Below are 27059 nucleotides of genomic sequence, written 5' to 3'. Positions count from 1 at the left end.
TAGGAGCATTTTTTGGGGCGCTTGCAACTTCCAGTAAATTCACCTTACAAAATTACTTCCGTAACGAATGAATTTTGTCCGTAGAGGTACCACTGTATAAAGCTTACAGAAGAAACTATCCTGGGGTGCATCTTTTTAATGGGGTATTTTTGCTACGCCATTTGTCATTTGTATGGAATGGCGTCCTCGAAATAGCGTCGGTGCCGTCTTCAAGGCCTTGTGCGACGTGACCCACCTACGCATACACTGCCGCTCTGTGGCACCTAAATGGGCTCTCTGTTCCCCGTCCTCCTTCGTACATGCGCGCAGCGGGAGACCTCAGCCCGGCAGCGCGAAGCGCCGTTCGCAGGTTAACTCGGCTATAATTTGCCAAGCGCGTTCCATCGCGAGTACAAGCAACGTCGTTGTTGTGAACACAGCTGTTTCCTTCAGCTTTGTGTGCGCAGGAGGGCGTGGTGGGCGGTGGGACTAAATAGGATAATTCCACGTGTGGGCCACCACGGTAGTCTGTGATAATGTTCAGGCTTTTTAAAGGAAGTCCTGTGTTTAGCTTGACCTTGTTGCTCTGCATACTGAGATAATGTGATAACGACCTAGCGCTCAGCAGCTGTTTTTTTTTTTTTTTAACTCTCGACTGAAGACTTTGTAGCAACATCCACCCGTTCATCAGTTTGTATGATTAGTTAATGTGATGATTAGCGTTAGCTCTGGCTAGCGTTTGGCAAGTCCTCTACTTTTGGCAGATTTAAGTTGTTGTGTAGGATTTAGCTGACACTTTAAAACTTTACTTGACATGTATTTATACAGTGAGATGACATTTCCACGTTTTATTCTCTTAAATGTTTCCACATTTTTTTAGGTATTTAGCTTGACATGTTAGCGCTAGCCAGAGAGTCCAATACTTTTGGCAGATTTAACCTTGTGAAGTATTTTGATCATTTTTGGGTCATTTTATTCCACATGATTCTCATCGTACTTTAGCAACTCAAATGGCAACTTATTTTGTTACGTCAGTTAGCATGATGATTAGCATTAGCGCTCACTAAAGCTAAGTAATTCCCCTACTTTTGGCAGATTTAAGTTGATTTTGACATAGTATTCACACAGTAAAATAATAAAATAATGATCTAGTTTTCAGCTGCTATATTAATTCTCTCAACAATAAATTTGTTGTCACATCAACCTGTTTCTCATTTTATATAGTTAGTCAGCATGATGATTAGCATAGCGCTAGCGGTGTTCCTTAATTTTGTCAGACTTCAGTTCCTTGTTTTTAGGACTTTCTCGAAAAAACTTTCAAACCTGAATTTGACTTTGCCGTGTGAAAATTTGCATTTTCAATGCAGTTGACCATTTCCTTTGTTTTCGAAATATTTTTTTTTTTTTGGGGGGGGGGGGGGGGGGGGGCATAATGCAAATCTGGTAACTCACAGCGTTCACATCCTCTATGGGGCCATTGGCAATGTATTGGTTCACCTCGCTGACTTTTGTCCAGCTGTCATATGATTTGATTCCCACACACGCTTGACTTTTTCACCCTTTTGAAGCTACGTGGCACAGTGTGTTGCGGCTTCCCCGAGCCGCCTGTGCACACAGCAAAAAAGAAAAAGGAAGAATCATGCGGATCAAAGCAACACAAACAAATGTCAGATGAGTGACCGCAGTGACGCTGCAGCTGCACCGGCCGCTCCTATGCGCACTCCCACCGTCGTCAACCTCCACCGCAGAAACAATTCGGTCTCAATAAATGTTAAACAATCTGTTTACAAGCTGACATACATCCTTTAATTAGTTTGGAAGAAAGTTACTTTCTTGCAAGGCATAAGTGAACAAAGCGTTGCTTGGATTTCCGACCTCAAATGAAATCCCGCTTATGATCCCATAAAGTCTTGGGCCGGCACTGGTCTTTACCGCTGTGACCACTTGAATACGAGACTGCTTTTCACTGCTGGAGATTATAAAATCGCTGCCCGAGTCACAATGGGCATCCAAGTAGTGCACTTATAAATTTACTCCATTGCAGAAGTGGGAGATTTCCTCCCGTTAGGTTTTAAGACCTCAGAAACCTGGAAGCAAACAATGTGCCCGCGTTGTCATCGCCATGCTAATTGCACATTAATATAATACATTATTTTTCAGACTATAAACCGCACTGGATTATAAGATGCACCAACAAATACCGTACTTAACAGAAAATGATAAATTTGGTATTTTTGTCATGTATAATTCGCACGAGACTATAGGCTGTAGGTTGTGACATCAGACATAGCTGCAGAAAGAGGACACATGGACATTTTTTCAAATTTTGTTTTTATTTAAAAAATTCTTTTTTGCAAACTGCCTCATTACATCAGCGTCGTGCCTTCAACACAAAATGAACACGGCAGCATGTTTAGAACACCTACACAGTCTGATTGTCAGAATACTGCATGTGCATGCGTGTTTGAGTTTCATGCGGGAGACGGGCACTCCTGCAAGACTCGTTTTTGTCTTCCGGTGCAACCATCGACCAATGAGGGCAGGCGTTATACTGTACTCCAGCTCGGGAATCGTATCTGCCCCTGCCTTCATTGGTGGATGGTCACGCCGGGAGCCAATCACGTGTCTTGTAAGAGTGGCCGTCTCCCTCATGAAACTGACACACACTGTTAGGTAGACGTGAAGGAAGAGCAGGAAAAAGCAGTGCTGCACCGGCACATTGTAAATCTCTTACCTAGATTTTTTTTTTTTTGTAAAAAATTGACATTTCTGATCGTTATCATGTTTGGTCAGCTGCAGGCGATTACTCAGCGATTTTTCACTTATCGTCGGGGATTACTGGACCTCAATAGAGTCTTCTTCTGTCTCCTTTTGTTTACCAGGATATTTTGCCCCTGGTGGCAAGTAAAAACAACTGCAGATACACTACATTGGACTCTAAGCTGCAGGGTTCAAACGCTGAGATAAAAGTAGCATCTTGCAGTCCGAAATTTACGCTAATTTCCCAAGGAGGCCGCTTGACATCTATCAGATGGTTTAACCCTCCAAATTCTTTCCCCGTTATTACTGCTGCATATTTTCCTCTGAACCTCCAGGAGGGGAAGCTTATATGACGTAACAGTCTCTTGCGGCTGGAAAGATGGCGCCTCAGCCGTGCCTCAAGGTCAAGGTCGGCCAGTGTCGCATTGGGTAACCCCTGGGGTAGGTCTGCGCTCTCTAACAACCTAATGAGCGTCTAATTGATATCCAGCTGGAAAACGCCACGGCCGCTTAATGCTGCTTGCTAGCAAAGCATATTCTATGCTCTTTGAGTTGAGCCAGCGTGACACTGGAGGACCTAGAGCATGCATTTTTAACACAGCAAGCCCCCGGAGGTAATGACTAACAATCACACTGGCGGCTTAGGGAACTTGTTTTTTTTTCCCCAAGACGACACTTTTGTATTTATTTCCGTCTGCCCGGCTCTTATCTCCCAGACTACGAGGGACAGAAAGTGTGCAAGTGTCGCGCCGGCCCAGCAACATTCCCCGTGACGTCTTGCTCTTTATGAGTCGTAATGAAACGGACTCAAAGGACGAGGCTAATCCGAAGCGGCGCACTTGAGCTGTATCTCATTTGCCACGCCAGAAACGCCGACGCGGCCCCGCGGGGACGACTTTTCGGCGTTTAATCAACAGAGAATGAGATCAAGCGAGCGGTCAAATGTAGCAGTAGATGTAAAAGCAGCTTCTGTGTCGTTACGGCTTGGATTTTTTCAGCTGCTACTAAGACTTTACGAAATCCGACGCGCCTTTTCATCATGTTTTCACGTTAAAATGACCGTTAGCTTGCTGAAGTGCTCATCACTTGAATCAAACATATAAATAAAGTGACTAATGAGGGCCTAACCATCACACGTTAATTCAAATTTTTATTCCACGCAGTTTATTCGACATGAATCTCTTTACACATAATTCATCCGAGCCACGTCATTCCAATTTCAACATATTGCGAAAATTCACGTCACGGGTGCTAGTATTTATTTCAATCCCAATTTTTCCGGTTTTCGCAAATTTCTGCATTTTTCGCTCAAAAATGTTCCATTCATTATCAATGAGGCCAAGTTTCCCTCAAAGCTTGTCTATAAATTCCTTGCAATAGCTCATTCAGCATTACAGATTTACCTCGTTACCCCTTGAAATCTAGATCATTTAGGTCATTGATTTCGCATCTTGCAAAATTTGCACTAAGCAAACTTTGAACAATTTCACTTTTATGACCACAAAATTTGCCTTTTCCAACAAAAATTGTGTCCATTTGAAATCCAAAACGATTTGCTCGTCCAATTCCCATGCGAAAATATTTGATACACCAAAAATTCAACACTTTCTGATTTAAAGTTCCCACAAAAATCCCCTATTCTTTTTCAATGACACATTCGACACAACAGATTCACATTGTTCCCATTACAAATTCCACTCAGAATCAACCTTTGCTAAATTATACTTCATAAGGCTTCTGTTGTGTTTATTTAACCTTAAACGTATCGGCGATCTTTTCTGGCCGCACGTCCCGTGCTCGTTTGCATAATCAAACCTGGATGTTTGAGCAAAAATTGAGCAAATATTTGCTCAAACAGGACAGTATTTTCAGAAAAAAGAATCAATGGTATTTAAATACATTTATCGTTTAGTCGCTGATTCCACAACGGCTTCATTGAATTATCTGTTCAGGACCTGCAGGCAGTTTGTTTAGACCCCCCTCAGCTTGTAGCGCTTAATTACCGGATTCAATGCGGAGTTCACCCAGAGAGCAACGCGGACGCGGACCCTCGAGGAAAGGCGGCGATTGTGTCGCCGACTCCATTGTGCCGCATTGGCAATCGACTCCCTCGCCGCACAAGTCAATTGGCGGAAGTCGGCCGCTCCGACACCGCGTGCGAAATGACATCAGCGTCGTAGTTTGTGGCGTATTCACAGTTAAAACTATCAATTAGGCCATTTTGAACATTTTTGAGGGGGGTTTATTTTTTCGTGGCGGTTCACTATTCCCGGCAGGCCTCGGGCCGTAGTCTGTATCGGAACAAGACCTTAGCATAACAATGGACGCTAGCCAAAAATAGACTTTATTTTTGTAGCTCTGCTGGACTTCAGCAAGCCTCTCCAGTCTAACCTCCAAAAAATTGATCTTTAACTCCCTGCGTTTTACTGCATATTCGGGAGAGCTCAACTGGCCCTGTGGGATAATGCGGTCATCTATCAAGAAAGTCCTTTGTCATCAACAAGTAGAAGCGCGCCTTTTCATTGTGTTTTTGATGGAGGCTGGTTTTGATGTCTCGCAACTCGCCGGCCGTAAAATTGGCTTAGGAATAAATCCAGGAGTCAAATTTTTTAGAGTCTGTCTGGTGCTGCCAAAGTCATTCTGAGTAAATGTGCTAAGGACATGCATGTGAATGTACTAATGTCTTCTTATAAGGAACAGATGCTTTCTTATTATTCATATTCTTTCCAGCTTGTAATGCAAAGTTTACTTCGAAGCTGGTGGCGCTCGCTGGAAAGTTACCAAAAATTCGTCCCATTCTTGAGATCGCGAAACCATAACGTTTGACAAGGCCTAAGCTAACATGCTAACGTCAATTCTGACTGAATGATTTAAATCTTATTTCAAGAAATTACATGTATGGATATGGAATGTATTGTTAGGGTTAGAAAATGCAAATTTTAGGCAAATTAATATGTGGCCAATAAAATTAACGCTTTAACCCTTGTGCAAACGATACATATTGCGTTTTTTTCAAAATTTTGTAAATGTAATAAATAACGTTATTCATGAAAATTATATTTCCTTCAACTACTCAAATTTTTCAGTGGTATGCATACATATGTAGGTTAAATCCTTTAACACTCACAAAAAATGGTATGCTAACACAAACACATATGACAAGACTTTTTTTTTTAAACAATACATTTACGATTGACCTGCTATTCACGGAGAATCGTTTCCAGATCGGTCCACGAATCGTGAAAATCTGCATATAATTTATGCCTATTGAAATGCATAGATCTTATGTATTATTTTTAAAACGAATCAACCAATTAATCGCGAATCCGTAAATTTTTCTGGTGAAAGCCGATAAAGTGCATTTTTCTTAACGGTGGACGTTTTTTGTAGCCAAAGTGCTTCTTGTCATCAAAATCACACGTGACCTGGACAAGCGCACTCAGACCTTTCATCCCACGGCGTCCATCTTTCACCGTGATTGACGGCAGCTGGCGGGCGCGTGCGCTTGCATAAATGTGACCCCCCACCCCCACCACCGCCGCCTGCCATCGTCCTTGAATGGTGCATGCGCTCGCCTTTGATGTGCTTACCTAGCGGGGCAGGAAACTCAGTTAATAAACTCCTTTTTGCCTCGGGTCCCTCCAGTCATGTCATGCTGCAAAATTGCCGCATCAGAGTCTGAAGAGAAGACACGGCTTCCTGCTTCGGTTAATATTGCTGCCTTTAAGTCCGATACCAGGATATATATTCACTTTTTGGGTATTAATCCAGTGCCTCAGGTACTATTGACATATTAACATTTAATTTAACAAATGGACAGTAAAATATAGTCAACAAAAACCTTTCTTTTTGACATTCTGCCACAGTATAGCGCCAACTACTGTCCAGGAGGACTTAGTCAATTGTATTTTTTTCCAGCAGTAAAAAAAATCAATATAATTACAATTAGTTTTCATGTAAAACTCGTACTTTCATGGTTCACCTGCTTTCTGAGGTCAGTCATGTGACTTTCCCAAGCTGAGCTGTGATTGGTCATTACAAGCAGCTAGAGAAAAAGTGATTCAGTTCAAATTACCGTATTTTTTGTCCTATAAGCCACGCCAGCAAAAATTGAGAAAATAAATGAATAAATAATTTTGTCACATGTAGGCCGCACCAGACTTTAAACAGCAAGTTATAACATCAGTTATTTATGCAGAAAGACGGTATAGGGGTGGTTTTATACCTTTTTTTTTAAGTTTTTTTCTCAACTTTCTAAAATGTCCTGCTCACAGCAACTGTGTCAACACAAACACATTGCACATAATTCATATATACAATCATACATTTTATATATATATATATATATATATATATATATATATATATATATATATATATCCAAACTTATTCGTTTATTCATACACAATTTTTATCTTTTTAACACTATGATTTTAAAACTCTATTTGAATAAAGCCTTTGATTCGATGTTTTCAGCTCTATTTCATAGTTGTTGCACAAAATGACAGATTTACACACATTTGTTTTACTGGTGTACAGCCTCTTGGTGGCTTGCAAAAAAAAAAAACTGCTCATAAGATGCACTGGACACGGGGCTCAAATCATGAGAAAAAAGTCGTGGCTTATAGTCCGAAAAATACGATAAGTATACAACAAATATGAAGTTTTTACTGCAGAAGACAGCTAAATAAGTTGACTATGTTTTTAAAAACGGACTGGGTGTCATTTCTCTAAAAATAAAATATATGTATTAGCCCTAAGTATCTGTGACCGGTATCAGTAGCCTTAATGAGAACCCTTATTAAAAAGCTGGTATCGGGACTTGTGTTCTTTCTCATTGATAATTCTTTTTAAAAAGTGAGAGTCAGCTCAGTTTTACCCACCTGTCCCTGCTTTCCGGATTTTCTTACTTTTTAGCCTCTGTCGCGACTTTGCGGCAAGTACACAAAATTAGCAGGACTCTAAACTTTCACATACTGACACGCCCTTTCGGTCCAAATAGTAGAGAGTTCCCAAAATTGCTTTTTAACATTAGCGAGCATGTGACAAATGATTTATCTGGCTTGCTTATTACATTTACAGACTTTGCTGTGATTTGTCACGCTTTGACCAATCAGGCGCTCCAGGCTGGAAGGCTTCATGAGGATGATGATGAGTGTTGTCAGGTTGGCGAAGGAGATCTGAAGGAAGTTGTTTGCTCCCCAGGGAATTGTGTGTGTGTGCGCGCGTGTGACGGGGACGAGGGGGAGCTGTTGTTCAGTCCACTTTCAGTCGTCCTTTTAAGGTGGTAGGCGGACTATTTTGTCTGGCGTTGGAACATAATGAGATGAATTGTGCGGTTTTTTTTTGTTTTTTTTTGGTGCAAGATGAGATACAGACTGACTATTGTCGTGATTGAATTTTTTGTAATATTTCAGTTGATCTAATCCTAAAAGCAAGTCTGGCAGGCGCCTTGAAAGCGGGCGCGGCCGTCAGGGAGTTTTTCAAATCCAAGTCGTACATGAAAGAACTTTGGGGGACTTTTTTATGTTCAGCCGTCACATGAGGAACTTTTCTTTTTGTTCAGGTGGTCTCACCTGAATGTCAAAAGCTTGACGCATGATTTGAAGAGGGCGTCGCTTGCTGTGCTAATAGCTGAAATTCTCTCGATTGTGCCGTTTGACTTTTCCCTTTGACATTTTCATTTTATAATTTCATATTGCTTCTCAAGGTGCCTAAAAGGCCATAAAATAAAGTTCTTAAAAAATGGATGACATAAAAATGCGGTTAAATAAAGTATGTTGTTTTTTCTCAAACAGTATGATGAATATAAGTGAGATTAAATAAATACAGATATCGTGCTAAACAATTGCATGATTTATTAAATTTATGAAAAGTGATTTACAATGATTCAATCCTGTGTAATACACCGTATGTTTTCAATATACTTATGCAAACATTTGGGTTAAAAGAACCGACCCAACAACCTAGAAAATTGGGTCAAACTGACCCAATTTATTTATTTTTTTATGATTTTTTTGCTCATAATTTTTAATCATATATAACCAAATAATTCCATTAATTTTTCATTGTAATTTTGATGAATTAATCTATGATGTGGGAAAAAAAAGATAACGCTCAATTATAAGGATATTTCCAAACTTTTGACTAGTACTGTATTTTACATTGCAATGTATTATCTTGCATCAAATTTTTTTCATTAATTACATCTACATCAGGGATTTCCTAATCACGTTTTTTGCACTGGAGTCAAAAGTCTCCTGATTTTATTATTTATTTTTGTATTGGTTTGTATTGTTTATAAAAAAAATATAAACCCTAACATGTTTTATTTGGCCTCAAACTTTTTATTTCTCATTTTTTTACATACATATTATTTAAAAATAAATACATAAATATATATATATATATATATATATATATATATATATATATATATATATATATATATATATATATATATATATACACACACACACACATAATATTTTTTTAGTTTGGCAATATCTTCTTTTGGCATAATCTATGTAGTTTTCTAGCTCTTAAAAAAATAAAATAAAATGACAATTTCCGAACCCCGATCTTTTTTTTGCAAATGTTCCGATCGCTCAATCGGCTTCTTGACATGACCAATAAGCTGTTTTTTATGCTATTTTATTAGCATGGTTTGTTGTTTTCCTAGTCTCTGTTTAGTTTTATTACAAAACATCTTCCTGCCAAATTGAAGTAAAGCTTTGCGTAATTTTCGCAACTCTGTAATACTTTTCATGCATGGCCTAAAACACTGAAAGAGATGTCATTTTTTTTTTCAATCACGCCTCTCTCTATTACGTTTAATTACACTGCAATGTAAACAGAAAGCAGAAAGCAGAGCCGTCCCGTTAGCATCTGAGAGAATTCTTTCAAGTCGCTTCCTTCGGGAACGTCCATGCGCACGTTTGTTTGAAAAAGCTTGCCGCCGTCTCGTTGCCATTGGACAGATGGGCCCAGCAAAGTGTCGCATTCCTTTCCGCCACAATTCACCACATCAAAAGATGACAAAAAACATAACTAGACTGGAACCTTGAAAGTCCAACATAATCTGTTCCCTAATAGCAGTGTTTTTTTTTTTTTTTTCCCACCTCTGAAATATTTTTTCAGCCAAGTACCCCCAAGCATTTTATGTAGTATTATCATGTTTTATTTTTGGTTCATTTGTTTTGGGAATGAGCATCTGTGTAAAACTTGCTCAGTATAACACATTTTAACATTAAGTTTAATGTTCCAATTCATTTGCTTCTAATTTGAAAATGGAACTGTTTCTGTCACCACATTAGAAAGCATGTTTGCTGACGCCTGCAGAAAATCTCATGCACTTTCCTTGGCATACGGCCAGGGGTTATTTTAGGGCGGGTGGGTCATAAATATAATTAACTCTTTCAATGCCAAGCATTATCAGAAAATGAAACCTCTCGAGGGCCAGTATATTTTGCTTTTTCACTCATCTTTCAAGGCTGACTAAATATTGCGAGCTCTGACTATGTAAATATGTATCATATGAAAAGATTGACTTCCATTCTTCAGTTAGAATTGATGTAGGTAATAGCTGTGTTGTAAGTGTGGAAACACTGCCATCCAATGGTCACATTTAGCACTACAATTGCTCAGTTGGGGTGCAGAGAACATATTTTGGTGAAGAAATTGTTTTGCTCGACTTTCAGGTTTCAAATTAGGGTTTCAAGCCTGTTTTAGGGTTTAGCACCGACCTCCGTGTTCAAGCCCGTGTCTCATTTTTTAAACGCGTTCATGCAAATGTGCGCCGGCGTTGATTACCTCCCACGAGCGGGGTGACCTTCCCGCCCCATTTCATGAGGGCTCCTCCTCCTCCTAATAATGGCCGCCCTGTTTGTTCAGCGCGGCGCAAGGGCGACCCGACTCCGCTAAATTCATGCAATCGAGCGGACGTGACGGACACCTTCGCGGCGAAAGGCTCCGTTTTCAATTAAGTTTCCGTCCGTCAGCGGCTACACCTGCCGGCGGCGCTCGCCGCGCAGAGTGGATTTACGAGCGGGATTAATCACACGATCCGGTTTAATCTCGCTGAGCGGAAATTCGATACTTGATTCAGTCTCGGATTCTGATGTAGTCTTGCTTGACTCTCTTTTTTGAAATATTGTATGAATCATTCCGACTACTGTAACCGTTTTTCAGTGTAAAAACAATATAACATTTTTCTTAATCTTTTGGTGTATTTTTTTTTCCATTGGGACTGGTTGAAATTAATTGAAATTAAGTGAAACTCGAGTCTTCGGCCCCGCAGGATTGCCGATGCCTTAATGCCACGTATCGGCCCAATATTATTACTTCGCTACAATCATTAGTTCCATTTTGCTTCAGCGTGATTTCAACTTGAAATTTGATCAAAGTTTTGAACTATTGATAGGGTTATGGTTTCGAATGAAGACTTCAAGTCCAGGTTAGGGTTTCAGTAAAGTGTTTCACACTAGGGTTATGGCTATTATTTCAGTCATGGTTTTAGAGTAGGCTTTCAATCCAAAAGCCTGGGTTTCAAAGTAGCATTTTCGTTTTTCTTATGTGCGTGTGCATGCAGGCATATTCGCGTGTGTTTGTGTGTGTGTGTAGTGCACATCTGTCAGCACACACATCGCAGAAGAACCCGAAACCTTTGCCAACTGTGGTTTTCCGCGTGTTGGTCACAGATGGTCTTCTGACATTGATTCTCATGCATCAGCAGCGGACTTTTTATTTAGAATCATTGTCCTATTGCTGCACTTTTGGCAGTAATAAAAGCTCTGTGAAACCGACGCGTTGGCTTCTGCTCGTAAAAAGACAAACAAAAGAGCTTGCGCGCTGAAAAGCGCTGCAACGCCGGCTCACATTGTTGAGAGGCAAGAAGTCATGTTCAATAATTCAACGTGATATTAAATTACACGGAACGTGTATGTTATTACCAGCGCCCGCTCTTTGTGTGTGTGTTTATCAAGCGGTGTGTGACTTTTAATGCCATTTTTCTACATACTGTTTAAAGAAATTTAGCTGGTGACTTGGTTTATTATACTGCAGGACTGGTATTGTTAGACTATGTAGTTGTTATTCCTTATTATTAGCTTTCAACTGCTAGACTCCAATCATACAAGAGGAGGACTTTTAAGTCCGCATTAGGGTTCCAAATACAGTGGGCCCCCGTGTTACGACGTTAATCCGTTCCGCGGTTGAGGCCGACACATAGCAGACCTCCATCTCCGTGAGGAGACGCCGACCAATAGCAGACCAGCATTGTACGCACGCGTTGCATGGAAGCATTTAGACGACGGTAGTAAATAAGTGCAATTACCTAAAAACGCCAGCAGATGGAGGCAAAACAACACAAATACAGTCAACCCCCTAGGGTCATGACAGTTGTTTTTGTCGCAAAGCCGGGATAATGTCATAAAGAGGGGATGAAAAAACTCAGTATTACAGGTCGCAACATGAAAATAATGTAAATCAGGGACGTTGTAACACAGGGTCCACTGTAAATGTTAGGGTTTTTTTTTTGTCTATTTTATCCTTGGGGTTGAAACTGAGGTTCTATGTAGGGTTTTAAGATAGCGTCAGAATTTAGGGTAGGGTTTAAAAGACATGTTTCAAATTGTTGTTATAGTTTCAAGTCTGAATTAGGGTTTCAAGTCAAGGTTAAGGTTTTAAAATGGGCTTTAGGTTATGGATTGGGTTTAAATTTTGTTTTCAAGCCTTGGGCAGGATTTAAAACCAGCTTTGCTGTTTCTTTGTATGATTTTAAAATAGGGTCAGGAATCCCATTAGGATTTAAAACTCAAATAGGGTTTCAAAGACAGGTTTTTGAATCTGGGTTAGGGTTTCAAGTCAAGGTCAGGGTTTAAAAATTGGGTTTTACGTGACACTTGGGGTTTTAATTTCAGCTTTCAAGCCCGGGGCACAATTTGAAACCAAAATTACGGTTTGAAGCAAAACTTTGGGATGACATTATTCGATCAGGCCTGGAATTGGATCCCAAAGTCAGGTTCCAGAATTTAAGGTGTGCCATTTCATATGCAAATAAGATGACGCCCCGCAAAAAAAACAACACAAACATGATAATTCAGTGAGTGTATTGTGTCCGGATAACGTCTTGGTCAACTGTCCTGATTGTGTCGGCGTGAATTCCTCTCGGATGACTTTTAATTTGCAGACGGCGGGGGTAACGGGAGCTAAATCCAATGGGGGCGCCCTGCAATCCTGCCCTTTGCCATTAAAGAAGCTTTATTGATTGTAAATAAGCTTCGTAATTAATGGATGGGGCAGACGGGAGGACCTTGGGGGAGGGCGGCCGGCAGCCTGCCTGCACTTGCGGCACGTCTTTTGTTCTAGTCCGCCATGTTTTGACTCTCATGTGCAATGTAGTCATTACTGTATGACACTTGTTCCTTCACAATTAGTTGTAAGTACTGACGCTAATTATCAACAGCAAAATAGGTTCCATGACACCATCGCTCATGTTTGCGGTGCGCAGCCATCGCCGTCTAATAATTTTATTTGTCCTTTTACCAGTAATAATAGAAATGGACATTATTTTAAACACTAAATGTAGACGGACTAAGAAATAATGCACAGTCAACATAAGTGATAAATAAAATAAAATAAGTTATAATTTGAGGTCAAGAAGTTAATTTTTGACCATCTTGTACAGTAGAATTAAACAGAACGATATGAAATAATCCCCAGAATCAAAATTGTGACGTTTTGGGTCCCGCAGAGTTCATGAGGGATTTTTCTTCACACTTCACAACCAAAATAATGTGGAAAATAGTCAAAAATGACTTCATTGTATGCTCCATCACATTTGCACACACACAACGTAGATGAAATGATTGATGCGATCATTAGTTATTCCTGATTCCCGCCTTCCTGTGCGATAAAAATAAAAACAAATGACCAGAAATAATCACAACAATCAAAATAAGGGGGCCGTCACTTAGCAGATGCGATTGTCCTTTGGAGTGATACAATCCCTCCCATTGCCACTCATTTACTGCAGTTGACGGATATAGACATCAAAAATCTATTTTTACCTGGCTGGCTGTGCAAACGTTAACTCATTCACTGCCAATGACGGCGTTAGACGACAAGATCGACTTTTACTGGGCCGGCAGACAAAATGTGAACCATTCACTGCCAATGACGGCTATAGACAGCAAGGATCCATTTTTACTCGGCCGGCGGTTAAAATGTGAACTCATTCACTGCCAATGACGAATATGGACGTTCGTTTTTTACTGGGCTCGCCGTGAATATGTTAATGAGCAACGTGTTGCGTAACAGAAATGAACATGATGACTAGAAATAATATACAAACTCTAAAGTTAGTCAAATGCTTTGCTCCATCGCACAGGCATGCGAGATGTATGATTAATGCGCCAATTATTCATGATATCAACCATCTCACACAGTAGAAGTAAGCAGAAGAATTTCAAATAATCGAAAGAGTAAAGAAAAAAAAAAAAAGCTCCATTCGTGAATGCTGCTTTCAAGCGCCCCCGGGATGGTCCGCATCCGCTGACGCATATCGGTCGGCCGAGCGTGCCGCTTCTTGGCTTTCCTTCACGTGGCGACCATGCCGGGTCAGAGAGACTGGGAACGAGCGCACGTCCTCGCCCTCCTCCGTCTCACCGGAATACCGAGACGCTCCAGAGCATTTGTAACCATTAACCCAGCAAATTCAAATGTCTGTTGACGTCGCTCCAGTGACTTTGCGCGCATCGCCGCCTCTTCCTCGCTCGCGTCATCGTGCATCATTCACGTGCATTCCAAGCAGCTATTGTTCCCATGGAAAAAAAATTAACAATATTTTTGGGGAGGAAGTTGAATCGAGGCTCCCTGATTGGTCGCACCTTTTTATAGTTATTATGTCTAGACCCGCTTTGCAGAATTTTTTTTTTTTCCTCTCTCGAAAAGGTCCTTCAAATTCGCACTTATGCCACTTGATCCACCTTATTGATTTGCTTATTTATTTATTATTAAGTATATCACATTTTACTTACATATAAATTATGTGTGTATAAATCATAGCAACTGAGGTACCATATTTATTTATTTATTAACTACATGGTTTACTTCTAACAAAAAATGAACATGACGAATGTATAAAACTTAATAGTGTGTAAAAAGATAAAGATAATAATTCATGTAATACATATTTTTAAATATTAAAATAATAATTTTGACATATTCTAGCAGATGTTAATAAATGTATAATTAATGTAAAATAACTTTAGAAAAGTAAAAAAGGTAAGGAAACTAAACTACCCCCCCACATAAAACGTTATCGATAAAAAAATGTCGAAAGAAAGAAATCATAACATGATGAAAGTCAAGTCACAAAATGGATGTGCATTAAATATGTTACTCAATTTTCATTCATAATTTTAACTAGCCACTAGGGTGCTTCCCAACCACTCAGATTTGTATTTTGACTTCCGAACTATTGGTAGTCTACAAATATGTAAATGAACTATGTCGTGGTTAAACTCAAGAACTTTATCAGTCAATTTGCTACTCATGCCACAGTTACTAACATGCTAGCTACCACGCCGGGAATTCGTATTCACTTCATTTTACACCTATAAAATTATTAATTCTACGGCATTATAGAATACATTATGATTTGTAATATATTACTAGTCTGTTTTGAGTTTTTGGCAAACCGTTTAGGCAGCGATGTCAATAGATGCGCCCCCTACAGGACAACTAAATAAGCCACATTTGGACTGCATAATCATTCTCTCACACCTTTTTGATAGATTGCGGTCCGGTCCGGTCCGGTCCGACACACCCGGCCATCCCGCCATGTTCCGGAACAGCTTGAAGATGCTGCTTACGGGGGGCAAGGCCAATCGCAAGAGTCGCAGCAGCGGTGAGTGGACTTTTGCACCAATCGCTTGTCCAATCTTCGCATCCTGTCCCTCTCTGTTGCCGTGGCGACGGTGCGGACTGTGGGCCTCAGCCGCCTGACAGGACAATTAGAGCTTGTGGCGTGGCTTGATTGGAAAATGAGAGAAGGGGTTGAAGGTGGACTTGTCTTGACGAGCACTTGCAGGACTAATTAGCGTGCTGTGTGGAAATTGGAATCAATTCTTTTTTCTTTGTCAAAGTAACTCGCTGATGGTTTCAGTTCGTTATTGTGCAGTATTTTGTCCTGTCCTTTGATCTTTACATCGAAAGCATTTCACATCAGAGGGAAAGCTTTGAAAGTAGATACTAGGGAGCTGAAATTTCACCCGAATGACACGATCACTTAGTTCACAATACCTGGAGTGTGCCATCCCTTGGCTAAAATACCGTGAGAAGAAAATGACCCCAAAATGATAAATATACTGCACAATAGTTAAAGTCTATAACCGTGTAATAGTCAGCATCAGTAGTACAAAATATGACCTAGGTACAGACGCTCAAAATTTGTCATCACTATTCCACAAACTTACTGCAATGCTTCACCATAATTTCCGCAGCAACAAATCTTACGTGCCTTCTAATCGAAGCGATTTTCGGCTATGATTTACAATACCGCGCTGTTTACGGTTGTGTACTCTAGAAAGCAAGTACACACTGAATTTTAATCGAGGAAGTTCTGATGGTCTCCTCGCTCATGTGACTAACTCTCACTGACAGGTCAGTTAGCACAAATTGTCACTTTTCCTCTGATATTCCTGTCCAAACACTTGAATGAAAAGTTGTGTAGGCGGGGCTTGACAGGAGATGAGATCATTGCCCTCATCGCGGCTCGCTAATTGACGGCTCATCTCCAAACGGAGGAGGACAACGCTGGTGACAGATCAGCCAAGATGCGCTATAATAATATATATATTATATATATATATATATAATATATATACATATAAGGGAAGACTTTGGAAATGTTTGGACTTAACCAAGTGGGTCGAAATAGTCGGAAGGTATGAAGCAGAACCACAGCAATCATCAGCGCGTCAGCGCCACACGATCGGACCCGCTGGACCTAATCCAGTGAGTGACAGATTGGCCCCCGCTGATCCACAGACGCTCCGCTTCCTTCCTGTGCCACCCGACCAAGGAAGGCGCGCCATGAATGGAGGGAATGTGGCCCGGCGGCCAGGCGTGAATGGGCAAAATATCATTGATGTCCAGAAACAATATGTAGATAAAATGGAGACGTGTGTAAAAATGGAAACGTGAAATGAAACGTCAAGTCAGTTGCCTTAACCCGAGAAACTCATTTTTATCGTGGGCCGCATTGTAGTTATAATTTCTGTCAGAGGGCCGGAATTAATTTTAAGTGCACACTTTACCTAGTTTGGAAATCAGAGGCCGGTAAAAACTGCTCAAAAGACAGATTGGGGGGGAAAAATGTTGATTTTCTTTTTTAATGACAGCATTTTGCGGGCCACATAACATGATGCGGATGGCCGGATCTGGCCCCCGGGCCTTGAGTTTGACACCCGCGCCATAAAGACTACATTATTATAAATAAGTTGACCTTTATGCCAGTTTCAGGATCATGCAGCCATTTGAGACCTCTCGTGTATGCTATCCCGCATCATCTCTTATTTGGAGTTACACTAGAAATGGAACTATATTTTCAGTCCCGTCATGTCACCGCGACAAATGAGTCTTTATCGGAAGGGAAGTGCGCTCTCTTAATTCTTTACCAGAACTATGTGGGCAGCGTGGCGCGTGGGTACAAAAAAAAAGAAGAAGAAGAAGATGCAGCGCCTGTCTCCTCCTCTTCCTCCTACCCGCTCGGATGGTAGCGTCATCACCGCGCTGGTGTCGGCGTTTCCTGTTGTCCCACTTTGGGCCTTCGGGCTCGAAATTGAACACTTTTATTCGCTTTTGGAAGATTCACTGACTAAAACGGAGGGCGTTTTATGTTTAAATTTGCTCTGTCACACTCAAGTTCAAAAAAGACGTCCACCTTACCTGGAGCTAGCTAGCTTGCTAGCACTTAGAATAAAAGTGAATAGAAATAATTTGATGAATTTAGTTCTGATTTGGGTTTAGTTAGACAACTATACATTGTACTGTACTATACTATACTAAACTATAGTATACATTGTATTGTGTCCCCGCTTAGACTAATAAAATGACTATGAACAGAGCTAGCCTGTTTTGCAAAATTTAGCGTCAACATGAGAATCGTTTCCCACATTATTTTCCATGTGACGAAAACTTGGCTGAACTTTGTCAACGGCGCGGTTCTCATTTCAAGCAAAGGCGCGTGCTTCATAGCTGCAAATATTTTTGCTGAGCTTGCCCTGCCTCTCTTGTTCGACTTTATGAGAAAAGATTGTGAGAAAGCTGAAACGAGCGCGACGTTAGTCTCGCTCTGACATATCGCTGCCGTCAGGCGGAAACCATCTTCAAAACCAGTAGGAAACCACAAAAAAAAGCACGTGTTGAGACATTAACATTACATCCTTTCAAAACTAGCTATAAATATAAAATTGACCAAATTTGGACGTCTGCATCGGGGCCATGTCCATCAATCGTCACGTTTTGGCCACCAAAAGCCGAGGGGAAATTTGATATGTGATTATTTTTTCCATTCTTCGATCCTTGATACGCTGCCTTTTTTTTTTTTTTTTTGACACCACTTGAGGAAGATTTATCCGTCAGCCACATAAGCTGAGTTTTGACGCACAGATCTGCATTTTTATATTCTTACTTACAATAATTACCGTAAGAGCGCGAGCTAGGGGGGCGGATGTCAGTGGGCTGTTAGCAGCCAGTGCCTGTTACAGCTAATAGTAGTTTGTGTTCGCTTAGGTTGTTACAGCATTATTTTCAATAACAGAAGCAAGCAGAGTGAACCAACGTCCGAGTCCACAAACACTCGGAGGGGAGGGGGGTGTCGTGTAAAGGGTCATATCAAGGCAAGCTATAGAGCTGTGTGCATTGTTTCGAGAACACGAAAAGATATTCTGTTTGACTCTTTTATTAATTGGAAGACGGATCGTGCGCAACTTCGGACATTTATGCCAAAATGAACTCGAGCTACGTCGCGTGGAAAAAGACCAAAAAATGCTTCAATGTTACACCGGCGCAGCGTTCACTGACTGCTAATGTGGGAAATCTGAAAAACACTTAACCTGCAAGAAATGTAGAACTTACGGATATAAACACAAGAAAATAGAGGGAATTTATTAAGAATTTTTGCTATAGTATAAAAAATGTCGCCAAACTGTTGGTGTGTCTTACACACAGTAACATAGAAAATACCAGAGTTTGACCCCAAAATTTCGGGTGCGTCTTTTCTGAGAATTACGGTTAAATCTTTATTCTTTATAAATGACACCTGACTACTATATATATATATATATATATATATATATATATATATATATATATATTATCGAACGTAAATAATGATAGGAGTGCTACAAGGTAATGCTAAAAAGGTAATGCTAGTTTTTATTCGGTTTTAGACTAACCTGTAACCCGTATAAACACTGTAAAAAAGTGGTTAACGATTGATTTATATTGCTTTTTTTCTTTTGTTAATGTTCAAAATGATACAGTTTAAGTATACTTAGATTTTTTTATAATCTTATTTATTGTCTCTGTGCTAGTGGGGGGGCAAAAGGTTCCCTTTTTCTTCGGGTGGGGTTTTGCAAAACATAATTAAGAACCGCCGAAATAGTAAACATTTACTGCATCAGTCCCATATTGTTTATTGCATTCTCAGTAATTTATTGGATATTAATCAAGTTAAATGGCCATATCGACTAAAAAATGAGATCATTTTTCAAAACGATCCGGTCCGACGAGAGAGATAGAGCTGTCGATGGGTGAGCGAAGGAATTCTGCTGCTAGCAAAAGAAGCGAGGGGATGATGGCTAGGAGGAGGAAGAAGAGGGGGCGCCAGCTCGTTTCCGTCTGCATGTGTTTGTGCGTGTGAGCTGAAGCGCGACTCGCTGAGTGGATCCGTCCTGACACCTGGCGCTCCCTCACTCGCCGCTCACATTCTCTTCTCTCTGGGCTCGTCTGGTCCGTCCTCTTCCTCCTCCTCCCTTTATCTTTTGTCCCCTCTCTCTCTCTCTCTCTGTTTGGGGCTCTCTCGCTCCATCCGTTATTCCGCCTGGGTTCTCCGCCACCGTCCGCTCCTTTTGTGTCAGGATCTGGGCTCGCCATGGTGCAGGATTTTTACGGCTCGGGGCGAGGAGGCGCACGGCTGACAAAGGTGAGCCGCAGGGATTCTGATGTGGGGATGAATGAACGAGCGGACGGATGGACGGATGGATGAATAGATGGGGCGAGCGCTCATCTGTTGCTCATTTTTCAGGATTTATTAGCACCGCTCGTGAATGGCGTCTTAATCTGAAAGCCTGTTTGACTTGATTTTATTTATTTTTTTTTTTTAAAGAAAGATCATCTGCCTCCTGTTTGTCCCGCTTAATATTCTTGACCGTAGTGCCACACCTTCATGCTGGTGGTCTCACAAATGTTGCTCTTTGCCTTTTAATGCAACGATAAATATGCTTTATCTTCAAAAATTGTGAGAAAAAAAAAAAAAAAATATATATATATATATATATATATATATATATATATATATATATATATATATAATATTTATATAATATTTTTTTTCTACATAATACAACAGATTGAATGCAAAAACAACATTTTATTTTTGTTAAAATGGAAATATACATTTATTAATTTGAAATGTCAATCAATTATTTTTAGATATATATTTTTTTGGTTTTGTTTTTTGAAAAAAAAAATTGAGGTGTACAAATGAGGAATAAAAAGATGAATAATGCATTCCATGATTAATTTGAATTCAATGTATTTCATTTTAGTTTGTTTGAACATATTTACCAAAGTCAAGTATAAGAGTTTTGGGTAAAATATGGAAAACTGATTTGACGTAAGTAATGCTGATTTTTATCCCATTTTCTTAGTTATTATAATTTAGCTTGTTTTAAAAATCTCAATTTAGCGCATTTTAATAATGTAAAAAAATGTCAAAATTCGGAAATATCACAATTTGTGTTTTCATCGAACACATTTCATGATCACTAATTTTCTTGTTTCAAAATCTCACTGAGTCATTGTTTATCCAAAAGAAATGAAGAGCAAATATTTTCAAAAATATTTTAACAAGAAAAATAAATTGAGAAAACTAGAAGCTTTGCGTATTTGTACTTTTCTCCTTTCTTATGATTATTTGCATGAACATAACTGGATATTTTTCTATGGTGTGGATAGGGTGTCACAACACCTTAGTAGGGGGGAGGGTGATATGAAAAAAATTACATTGTTTATGTGCACATACAGAATACAAGGACTATTGTGTTAGCATCTTGATTACAAGGAACTATGTTGGCATGAGTTGAAAAGTTTCAGTTCCCCAAAATGAGCGTTTTACTGCTATCCTTCGACATGCTAGTTCTAGCTCTCCCTTGCGGCGAAGTTGTTGAATGACGATATTTGGAAACCAAAGAGATATGGCTCAGCACGAGCGACATCATAAGAAAGACGGCGTTAGCGGACAGTTTTCAGCACCTTTCCTAGCCGCCCACTCAGACATTTGCGGAGAACAAAAGGAGCGGGAGATCAGGCTAATGAGTCTGGGCCACATCCGCCCTCCTTTCTCAAGTCTCCCTTTTGCCCTCATAAAGTCCAACTTAGCCTTCTCCTTACGTTTGCATCTCCATTCATCTTCCGCCTCCTCCGCACCCTTTTTTTTTCCCTCCCTCTGGTTTTCCTTATTTGTCAAATCCCACTCTCGCCTGGACGCCCCCATCGTCATCTACTTAAGCCGGCCGTCATCATCGCACGCCGCTTTCCTTTGGCGTTGTCTCGAGAGCTTCGCTTCACAGAGCGTGGCAGGAGGTGATGCCAGTGGACCGTTTTGGATTCTGGGTAGGAGGTGGGCGGAAGCAAATCATCTTGATATAAACGTCAAAAGGAGAAATCATGGAAAGAATATTGAAGAATATTCTTCCCGGATCATAGAGCTTGTAGAGCGTGACTGTCCCATTTTGGATTTTGCGTAATTCTAATAGAAGTTGTGGCAAAACCCATCTCAAGATGGGAGTCGCTGGAACGTACCATTTTTTATTGTTGGAATGGGACCGACCAGGGCTGCACAATTTTAATCGCGATCACGATATTGGAATTAAGCTGATCGGCGGCGATATTAACATTTTAAAAAGCTGTCAACTTTACAAGCAGTACATGTGAAATCAAGCACTTTGTCATCTTACCACCAGGGGGCAATGTTTCCCACATGTTTGCATGACAAAAGCTTGTGCTTATCTCGGCCTAATATATAATTTACCAGTGTGAAATGACCTTGAGTTTCTCACTTGATTCCTAATATATACCGTGCAATTGAGACCCTTCTTGAAAAAAAATGACAAAAAAATTGGAATAAATTCTGTTTGAAATGACCGAAAATGACATTTTGACTGCTAATTGATTACAATGTGCTTGAAAGTAAGCAATGTGCTTGCTTGTAATTAGGCTTAGGCTTCATTTTTTTCATTGATAAGTTAATTATTTACTTTAAACCGAGGCACACGTGCTAACCACTAGGCCACTGCGCCGCCCCATTAGAAGCCTCGCTGTCGCAGCATCCCTGAAAGTGACCGAAAGCATCCGTCTTTGTGTTTTTTTTCCCCCCTTGCGCTTGCCTTCCTTCCGTGTGTCTATTTTTGCCGCGTGTGATGTAACAACACAGCGATGTGCTGGAAGCCTTGCCAGCTTCTATTCATTTTTTTTATTTTTATTATTTTCTTTTCAAAACCAAGACCACCCACTTGCCACACAGCTTCCCTTAGCCTCCCGTGGCAGTGTGGGAGTTTTTTTTTTTTTTTTTTTTTTCCCATAACACTTCAATTCGAACATATCCAACACACTTGATACCTACTGTCCTGCAATGTCTGCTTTCATGCATTTAAGACATTCAAGAAATTCTATCCATATGTCAATTATCCATCTAAACATCAATTCCTCTTAGTCAGAATGGTATAAAAATATCGGGCAAAAATAAAAAAATATTTACAAAAATTCTTGTGTTGGAAACATAGTAGCAAATATGTGTAAAAAAGTATGTAAAATAAAATGTATAATACACATACTGCATAATTGATAAAACAATCTATATAGATATATCTATGTAGTATGTATGGTGTATATCAAAGAAAAAAAAAATATTAGACCCCAAAAGCATTGAATAATATATCTATTACATTCAATTATTATTTTTGAGAAAAACAATTTAAAAAAATTTAGGAATATCAAAGAAAACTAAGGAGTTACTAGACAAAAATGTAAATACTAGTTCTCAAAAAATAAATCACAAAAGCACACGCACACAAAATACTATTCTAAATGCAAAACATTTGATTAAAGTCCAATCATATTGAACAAAACAAAAAGTATTCAAAATGTGGTCTAAAAAAGTGTAAATAATTAATATATATGAAAAATATATATAAATAATAATAATCTAAAACTAATATATATATATATATATATATATATATATATATATATGTATATATGTATATATGTATATATATGTATATATGTATATATATGTATATATGTATATATATATATATATATATATATATATATATATATATATATGTATATATGTATATATGTATATATATATATATATATATATATATATATATGTATATATGTATGTATATGTATATATATATATATATATATAAACACAAAAAACATTACTATTATGTTGTAAATAACTACAAAACGAAAATATTATCAGATTTAAAATTTTACATATAGGAGACAGATTGAATGATAAGAATTAATAATTCAACAGAAATATATATATAATAGATATTTAGAAATAAACCCAATTAAAAGCCTATGTTATTAGAAGTACAACATTTCTTATAGTACAGCATTTCTTCAAAACACATTGATGACAAAAAAACCATAAATACGTTATTAAACTCTGAAGACTAACAGAAAATATAAGGTGTGTAAGACATTCTTTTCTGACAAAATAATCTGTGAAAATATGTCAATTTTAAAAAGGAATAAAAACAATAATGTTTGTGGAAAACAGTACATTTTTCGTCAAATTCGGAATAAATCCAAAAATATCGGACATTTTTCCTATCGTTGCGATTGCTGATCCTTTCACACGTCACTTCGACTTCTCCCATAATGTTTCTTTGTCCCCGTGTGAAATAGTCCCAACGCACGTCCCTGCCGCCACCGCCGCAAAGAAAAGCCGACAGACTCGAGTGTGCTGTTGTGTCGGCGGCGTAGTAGGCGGACAGAGGGCAGATTGTGTCACTCTGACTTGACTTGTGTTCTTGTGGAGAGGCCTCCACATGTTTTGTCTTGTGTCCTGCGGTGGCATGAAGACGCGTCTCTGTCCTCGCACAGTCGGAGGTTCACCTCCTCCTCATGGTCCTTTATCTCCCCCCTCGTAAAGAGGCCGCTTGTCTGCGTGCCACAACATCCCATTGTGATTAGAAAACAACAGAGCGATCTGAGGCGAAGAATGGACGCTTTCTCTCGCCGATGCATTAGCCACAAAGACGCGATTCTCCAGCCTGACAGGATTTGGACGATAAAAGAAATGCGCTAATGACGTAAGGCCTCGTTGCCTCTTTTCAATTTGGAATTATCAAGGGTTAACATATAGTCTCTAAAATAGCTAAACTCTCCACTTTATTCTGTTTCTGCATCATTTTAATATATTTAAAGCAACCATGTATGTTCTGAGTAGTAAAATGTGGCACCCAAAAAATTGGGTTTCCCGATTAAAAACACCTAACCCTAACCCCCACCAGGGGTCACTGTTTTTCTGTCTGTGGTAGGTATAGCGCTGACCCTAACCCTAACCCTCACTTTAATTTTAGCTGACCAAACCATAACCCTAAAATCCTTACCCCAATCATCTCACTTAGCGACGCTAACCTTCAACCCTGCCCCAACGTCCTCATTCTACCCCAACGTTACTCTAACTCCAAACATAGAACTAAACCTAACCCTAAACCCAACCCTGAATCTAACCCCGTTTTCCACATCATTCTTCTTCATTTCTGAATTTAAAGCCCTTAACCTTAGTGCTATTTCTGACCCTTAATCATCTGACCCAGTAATCCATAATCTTGACCCTACCTCAGTCCCTGACCCCCTAACCAGACAGCTACAGTAAATTCATAGCATTCTTATACTAAAGAAAAAAAAATAGCTTAGGATTTCAACATCCAATGTTTGACTCGGTATTTGCGTTGTTTTTTGCAGCCCGGCGCATTGGTGTCAGTCTCATGCTGGCCCAGTTCCCAGGCGATCCCCTCACCGCCTCGGGCTGTTTGAATCTGTCCATCGACTTGGTTGATCTTTCCACCGGGGAGTCCAAATGCAGTGCTGGTGGCCAAACAATTGCGGCCATCTTTGTTTACAAAGACTGTAGCTACGTCGTTGTTGCTTTAAGGCTTCTATTAAGGCAGTGGGACATTTTCTTTTTAGTGTGCTACCTTCTTAAGATAGTCTTGATTCTGATGTCTGATTGTGTTTACATCCTGCCATCGATCTATTTGAAACAATTTCAGTCACACAAATGTATTTGTAGTCCTTGTACCATCTTCGGGAATGGGACAAAATCTCAATGACTGGTTCAAGATCTTTGTGAAAATTCAAGATCTTCGGTACCTGTCTAGAGATCTCATCAGAACCCTTCCATGCTTCCTTGGGTTCATCTTGCACATACTGTCCATTTTACCTGGTTCTTCTTCTCTATCGGGTAGTTTGTTGAAGGGTGGACCCTTCGCGAAAAGTCATCGAGGCAATTCCCGATCCCCATCTGAAAAAGAACTTTTGCCTCCTGGCTCCTCGTCACAAAATCTGAAGGTCCCATTCTCAGTCAAACGCAGGCATGGATTTTTGTTTTGAATCGCTGGAGATAGCCATGCAGAAGTCGATATAGTCCAAAACTCCCAAATTTCAAACTGATCCTGAACAGTCTTCAGTCCTGCACCCTTGAATCCCTAAAACCGGCAGATGGGACTTCAGTTTGCGACATAACCCTTGCAGCATAGTTTCTCAGAATAATTTCTAACATATGCCGTTTTGTTTTCCATTGGCCCGTACAGCACTGGAACTATGAACTCTGCTGGGGCAACAAGCGACCACAAAAGCAATTTTTTTCGATCGGCGTCTGCTTGCTTGCTAAGACTTAATTTGGGATGATTGTGCTTCATCACAACAAACAACCCCGGGATGAGACTGGCCACACTCCCGCCCTCTTCTTTCCAGCTCCATCCACTGTGGTTAATTCCGGCCTTGTGCTCCCTCGGGGCGTCATTGATCCTCATAAAGTGAACTGTATGTGGATCCGAGCTAGAAGTCGTCCAGTCTCTCTGGTGATACCCGACTAGACGATGGCGGGCAGAAGGAGGAGAAGAAAGTGGAGCGTGGCGGCACGCTCCGCTTTCGCCACCGTCAGGGGTCGCTTGGGATCCGGCAGGAAAGGCGTGGAGGGTTTGTGCGTGAGCAGCCTTTTGGGGGTTCTGAGGTCCCACTTGTGGATGGTTGGGGACGAGCGTACGATTCGACTGCTGCGAGGCCCTAACGTCGTTCCGGTTTCGCGATGGCACCGCCGCGCTCACTCGCTGTCCCATTCTTTGTGCTCGTCATTTACAGATGGCGGGAGCGAGGATCTTGCCGACCCCCGCTCGCCCGGTCTAGACCCACACCTGAGCCACTTCGGCCAAGGTAAGCACACCTTTGAAAGCAAAGTCGGTGTGAGCAGCGTTGTGTGTGTCCATTTAGATATCACATTTTTTCTTCTAGTTACACAGGAAGTGAAAATATATGATTTTCGAATCTGTCTTTTAAGTAGGAGTTCTCAGCAGAGTCTGTAGCATTCATTGTCCTGAAAAATGACTGTACGCGGCAATTTTTTCTTTTAAGCGGTGGTACTGCAGATGAATCAGCAGCAGTAATCGTCTGCAGTGCTGAATGACCTTATGACTCACTGTATGACCTTTTGAAGAGGATAAAGTTAGGTAAAATTTGCCTCCAAATTGCCTCTGAAATATTGTGTTTATCAGCACCAAGAATAGTCAGCAATAATCTTTACAGCTAAGCCCCAAATAATCCAAATTGTTACACCCACAGGAGATGATTGTTACAGTACATGGAAGAATATTGATATTCTTCTTATTTTCCTCAAAGTGGGCGGCAGTGATAGTTAGCAGCGTTTTATGTGGCAAAAAGCAATAGGCATAATATCCTTCAATTCTTAGAGAAAATTTATGTTATTAGATTTGTACTTTAAA

The 27059-nt window shown here is 40.1% G+C and overlaps 1 protein-coding gene across 6 annotated transcripts in view; it reads left to right on the top strand.

Moving 5' to 3' along the window:
- The window catches only part of tanc2b (tetratricopeptide repeat, ankyrin repeat and coiled-coil containing 2b), a 95256-nt gene that overhangs the window by 7494 nt on the left and 60703 nt on the right, over positions 1-27059 (top strand). For 5 of the 6 annotated variants that reach the window (XM_088439590.1, XM_088439591.1, XM_088439588.1 and 2 more), the window contains exons 2-3: positions 15537-15649; positions 26422-26493. In XM_088439590.1, the coding sequence (XP_088295716.1) occupies positions 15583-15649; positions 26422-26493 (139 nt within the window). In that variant the 5' untranslated portion in view covers positions 15537-15582. Of the gene's footprint in view, positions 1-15536; positions 15650-19872; positions 19952-26421; positions 26494-27059 lie in introns of those variants that run through there. The other variant, XM_088439594.1, reaches the window with a different exon arrangement.

The sequence above is a fragment of the Hippichthys cyanospilos genome, chromosome 17 (genome assembly GCF_059441005.1).
Source record: "Hippichthys cyanospilos isolate Australia breed blue-spotted pipefish chromosome 17, RoL_Hcya_1.0, whole genome shotgun sequence".
In the NCBI taxonomy this organism is placed as follows: Eukaryota; Metazoa; Chordata; class Actinopteri; order Syngnathiformes; family Syngnathidae; genus Hippichthys; species Hippichthys cyanospilos.
Note: the sequence above shows the minus strand (reverse complement) of the source record. Positions and strands in the feature narration are given on the sequence as shown.